Genomic DNA, 6,120 nt, shown 5'->3' with positions numbered 1-6,120 from the left:
CCTGCAAAGATATAAACGTAAAACCAAGAAGCATAACCTATTGTGTTCGGAAAACCCAATTCATTCCTGTCTTGCTTCCTTGAGCTAGAAACTCATCAAAATGATGGCTACATTGGCAATCGGGCTATTTCATCAGCTGCCTCTCGAATAACCTACCTAGCCATATTTGATGTGAAGTGTCGTTGGCATTTTTTAAACGCTTAGTAAAAGCGGATCTATTTACCATAGCATTTAGCACACGTAGAAACTATATTTTTGGTTACTCACTTGAGTTGAGTTCGCAATGTTAATTCGTTAGCCGATGTTACAGGAGATTTACGAAATGTCGTCATCAATGCATTACGGTGTTGTAGTCGGTTATCTTACCAGTATCCCGTGCATGTGCTTTACATTTCAGCCTACTACGAATTGCTCTACAATCACATGCATGATCCCAGACCTCAGACGTGGTACCCCACATTTAAGAAACTCAGCGAAGTTAGAAAACGCGTTCTGGCCAAACACGACGGAGGCGTCATAGGCGACTACCTTTGCCAATATGGACCCTCGGCGATGCACCGTAAGCCCGCATGAATTTATCTACCTTGCAAAATGAAATCTCAATGGATCACCATGTATCTATTACCTCCCAATGGCAATTTTACGAAATTAGATGTCCGCGTTGTGAACACGCACGCACGCACGCACGCACGCACACACAAGCACACACGCACACGCACGCACATACACACACACGCACACACACGCATATATATATATATGTAGTAATGTATATTAAGAATTTACTAAACTAGATTTGGAATTGATTTGTGCCTATCATCCCTATGCTACTTTCAGTCATGACAATAATCTACTATCCGAGCCCTTCTGTTAGAATGGAGCTGGCGGAGGAGATGATGATGGATCCAATATGTAAGTTGTACCAAGTACACGATCCCAGTGATTTCACGAAAATTAGTATGTAACGCAGAAACAGTCGACAATTCGGCGTGCAGCGTGAAATGCGTGCGTATATCTGGCTAGCGTGGCCAACTTAGCAACAATAACCAAGAGAGGCGTCGTGGCTATTTTGTCGTATTTGCGGAGATGACCATAATGCTTTTAACACTAGCAAAATCAGTTGTATTCGTAACCAATCCGTTGATTAAACATTTTGTTATGTGTTATCACTCAGCAATGTCTCATTGACAGGTCATGAAATGACTCATTTGATCAAGAACATCGAATGCAAAGGAATGCTACCCGTGCCTGGTTTGGAATGCAGATTTAAGTGAAACGAAAGCTGTGGACTGTAACCTAAGAGAAATGCTCTTTTCTGCATGTATTTCCTTTTTAATGCCACAGCTATAGCTTATGCCTAGCATAGCCACAGTTTCTGGCTGCATTGCCTCAATATGCTACCAAGACTTACACACAACGATATGTATAAATTAAATCAAGTTAATGTAGTAGTACACTGGTATTCTGCACTAGAATTATCTTCTCGTAAAAATACATTTACACTCCGCCGCACCGAACCCTTTCCGATAAATCAATTTTCATATAACACGTTTCTTTTATATAATCCTTATATTTAGCATATTAGTAACTGGAATTTATCCATATCAGCAATAATCTTGCTGTTTTTCTATATGGGGGTTTCTCAAGTACTTTCTTGTGTATACACGCGTAGTAGGTTTGTCTATTGTCTGAATATGTTTGGTTAGATCACTCCTAAGACCAGGCTAGACCGTGCCCCGTCCATTTATTTCATGTTCAATTACGAAACAATAAGTGAGTATACTGTTCTGTCCACCACGATTGTATAACATGTATAGCCGCAAATTCTGACCTATGGGTATGTCTGCGTAAATGCTTTACGCGAAATAAAGTGTCACAAATAAAATACAGTAGGCGTATAATTTATTTTTCATCGTTTGTTTTGTTTATTTCAAGGAGCAAGCTCAACTCGAATTTCGTAACAGCGCAAAAGAAATACAATCGTTACAAGTAATTAGGAATATATCAAGAGCTATAGGTATTATTAGCTTTTGAATATATTCATGTATATGTAGGTACATGTACACGACACACGATGTAATGGTGGACGAGTAGCGTGACCTTACTAATGTATCGAGATTTTTCTATCTATCGATCTATCTCTCCCGATACAATTAATCTCGACTCCACTCAGTTATAGACAGAAAGAGAGAAAAAGATCGAAAGAGAGAGCAAGAGATGGAGAGAGAGGGAGAGAGTGGGAAAGCGAAAGACAGAGAGAGTTACTATAATTTGGCGAATGTTGTNACCACTCCTCAACGAGCACGATTACCCCCCTCAATGGTGAATCTCGTAGTTCTTGCTAACGGGGACGTAAATCTACCTGTCTGCCCCTACCGCACTACTCTCGCTTCTCTGTCCCACCGATTCTAGCGTGGCTACCCTCAGCCGAGCTCCGGGTGGCGTACTATCAGGCCCCTTGCTTAACATGGTTGCGTCTACGCTAGCAGCCTCGCTTATTCCCTTTAATTACGAGCTTATTATGGCGTGTCTCCCGGGAATTCGGGCATTCTACGCATTTCAGAAAGACTCGTCTAACCGAATTTCAAGACCCTGTTACACGCTGTCCAGTAAAGGGTTTAAGCTACCACCCTTCACGTCTTCACATTCGCCATTCGTTTCGCACTCGGTAAATCAGGCATGGCTAACTGAATACGATAATAGGATGTTGAGGGTTGGGTGAGAGGTGATAGTGGCCTCTTGTACCTCGGTAGCAGTTGATAGGTGCCGAGAAAAGTGCCTTTAATATCTTTCGCTATAGTAATACGCTCGGTTACCTTTCAACAGCTAGTTTAATACGCAATCGGTATTTATGCCGACACTAGAATCTTGTTTTCACTCACCCGCCATCGAACCATCTCCTTTTCGATCGTTGTTCGGCTTTTTCTTGCGGATATCTGGCTATATTGATCGTCTGTTCCGCGCATCTAGCTGATTTCTGCTCCTTCCTGCGTGTGTAGCCTGACGCCGGCCTCGCGCGTTATGTAATGCTTGCTTGCGACGGCCGTCGGATCGGATCGCCGTCCGGTTCCGTGCAGCGCCGTGATAGCATATGGGTAGCAAATCTTTGCTCGTCCTCAATATGTGAATCGGCCGTTGTCTGTGTTCGTACTGCTTCTTCCATAAGCCAGGGTCCGTACAATTGTAAATGTTCTGGCTCCGATATCTGCGCGTATTGTGCAGGCTGCATATTCACTGTCCATGCGATTTCCATACATTCTTGCGCGTAATGTTGCGAAACTCTGTCATCTAACGAATGTCACGAATCGGCTTTCTCTATCTTCTCCTTCTGGGGCATCTTCTGCTGCTGTTCTTCTCCTTCGTTCTTCTTATTCTTCCATCCTTCTTGAACTCCTCTTGCGTTGTCCCTTACTCAGTTTTCTTCTGGAACCTTTGTGCTCGTATCACCGGAGTTGGTTAGTTGCCTTTTTGTTGTGTTTCGAATCCTGTTTCGTTCTGCCCAACCACATGTAAGTCCTGAATCGACGGCAGCCCAGACCGTGTTCGCGCCTGTGGTGCTACGGCGATCCAATCTTGTAGTAAGGGGGTACCCAATGTAGTTACATGACAGATGGCCATCTAGCTTTATTCCCACCTCCAAACTGACACAGAGCAATAATTCCACCTCTCTACTATTTCTGTAGTCAGCCATGATCACTCGTAGGGAAACATATTTAGGTAAGGTGGTTTCACGGCTCAGTTTGTCGTGAAGGGGGAGGTACTAAGAGAGGCTCGCACCGGAGACAGACAACGGGCGCTCGTGGTACTCAGCCCTCTGGTCGTTGTTAATTGTATGTGCATTTAGCAAACCTCTAGTCGTACCCTGTGTTGATTTGACTGAGTTTTGTAAGTATGTCAATTAGTGAAACGGGCAGTTGTACCAACGCATCAGCTCTACTGCTCATTTTTTATTATCGTATGGTTCCAGTCGTGAAATTCAGTCAAGCAATTACACGGACGGCACAGTAGCACGCAAGCGTATAGCGCACAGTTGTCGTGGCAGCAGATTACCCAGCGGATATAGGCGTGTAATAGAGGTCAAGGCGTAGAGGAGTACAACGGCACTCACATGTTCAAAGAAGTAATACATTACCAGTTCAGTATTTGTATAACAGTTATTTTTTGTCTTGCCGTACATGAGCCCACGGGTCTAAAATAAGGTATAAAAGACTAGCTATACTGCTTAAGTTATAAGGTAGTTTAATATCAGAGATATGGCCGACTATTTAAGGTTATTAATTATGTCGTTTAAATGTTCCTTGCCTGTAAATGGGTTAATCACAAGTATGATGATGCGTCTATAATAAAGATATGGCATTTTAGTGGATTAATATCGTCGATGAAATAAACAGGACAGTAGTTGTTACACGGATGCCTGGTTCGCTTAATATTATTATATAGTAAACCAGAAATCTCGTTGTGTTTTCTACTAGGTTTGACGGCAGTCGCCGAACATGGGGAGTGCGGATTGGTGGGGTGTGTGTGTGTTGTGTGTCGTGTCTGGGTGTGTGTGATGATGTCGTGTCGTGCTGTGTGTGTGCGCGCGTGTGTGTGTGCATGAATATATACATTACACCAGAAGGTGAATGCTAACGAATTGTTTTGTTACTCTACCTTACCTAATATCTATAGTATGAGTTAATCGATAAATAATCTGGTCTAATTTAGCAGCGAGTTGTGGCATTTGCCGCCAGGATACGGGGGCAGAGTTCGTGTAGCATTTTGAACGTGATGCAGGTTGAAGAGATTCGCTGCACGACCAAATAATGGGCGCGTCCAAGGCGTTATCCAACGGAAGGTTTACGAGTCGAATACGGACGATGTCGCGCAGTCGAATATTGCCTCCGGACTATCCCGACATCGGCAAAGTCCTGGTTCTCGAAATAACACCCGAACTGCCGATCATTGGCGGCAGGAGGTAGTGACCCAGGGGTGACAGTTCCTTGATGCAAAATATGGGACTTATATAAATGGCGGTAAGTCAATGCTGGCAATTGAGCACACCATGCGCGACCGCGCACAAGCTCCCCACACACAGCACGCACGAGGAATCTGCTCCGTCCTCTAATTTGCTGTGGCAACTTGTTTCTTCCGCAGCACCTTGTTCGATTCCTCCTCCCTTTACTCTGGTGAATAGTGTCTGAGTCTCGCTTCGCTAGATTTCCAGACGCGTCTGACGTTCACGCGTTAGAACCCCGCGGTGTTTTCGTTAAAAATTACCTCTTCTACCTTGATCTTACCTGCCTTGCACTTGTCGTTTGGGCCCGTAACAGTAGAGGATACTCGTGTGTGAAATATTCGCCAAAATTATGTCGCGACGAGCTCTTTCTTGTTCGTCTGTTCTGCTCGGACTCCTGATCCGTCCAAATATTACGACACACGTATATGCTGGTGCCTTTGCAAACAGCCAACACGCTTTCGTCCGGGCAGTTTACTGCCATCTGGCGTTCTCCGTACTGTTCTGTCTGGCTTGATGCTCGGCCTGACCAATATTTCACACTGCTGGCGCCTGTCGCGTTGGACCTTTGTATCATTAAGTTCGCTTCCGAGAGCACGTACGCTCATATGTATACACCTATGATATACGCGTGCTCCTGTTTCAGTATACACTCAACTGCGGTCGCGCGACACTGCCGGACGTTCGGCCTTCACGCTCGTCTTCTACTTTTCGGGCGACCAGGGGTCGCACGAGGCACGCGGGAAGGTGATTGACAAGTTCTGCATTCGAGGTGACAGATAAGGAGGAGGTACAATGTACTCGATGATGGATTATTGATGTGTGGCCGAAGATGGCGTGCGTATGCGGTGCGGTTCTGCTGCCACCTATCAAAAGTGTGATCGACATAGACCAGCGATATGCCAACTAAAGTCCAGGTTGACTATTTAGCAAGAGAATCCTCTCATGCTAATCTATATGAGTACTCTTGATTATGTATATTATAGACATGCGCGCAGCCCGAAACAACGCACTTGTATACTTTTTGAACGCCTACTATGAAACATATTTAATAGATGTATGGTATATACATAAGCAGCGTACACACACACACACTACACACACACACGACACACACACACCAC

At 44.5% G+C, this 6,120-nt stretch overlaps 1 protein-coding gene across 1 annotated transcript; it reads left to right on the top strand.

The window, feature by feature from the left end:
• Positions 1 to 397: 397 nt before the first annotated feature.
• Positions 398 to 1,795, top strand: LOC106810546 (the record flags this gene model as incomplete). Its single annotated transcript, XM_014813925.1, is given in 3 exon segments — positions 398 to 559; positions 838 to 912; positions 1,192 to 1,795. Coding segments are annotated over 3 exon segments (320 nt in total), but the record flags the coding sequence as incomplete, so codon positions are not given.
• Positions 1,796 to 6,120: the final 4,325 nt, after the last annotated feature.

The sequence above is a fragment of the Priapulus caudatus genome, unplaced genomic scaffold (assembly GCF_000485595.1).
Source record: "Priapulus caudatus unplaced genomic scaffold, Priapulus_caudatus-5.0.1 Scaffold450, whole genome shotgun sequence".
Classification (NCBI taxonomy): domain Eukaryota; kingdom Metazoa; phylum Priapulida; class Priapulimorpha; order Priapulimorphida; family Priapulidae; genus Priapulus; species Priapulus caudatus.
Note: the sequence above shows the minus strand (reverse complement) of the source record. Positions and strands in the feature narration are given on the sequence as shown.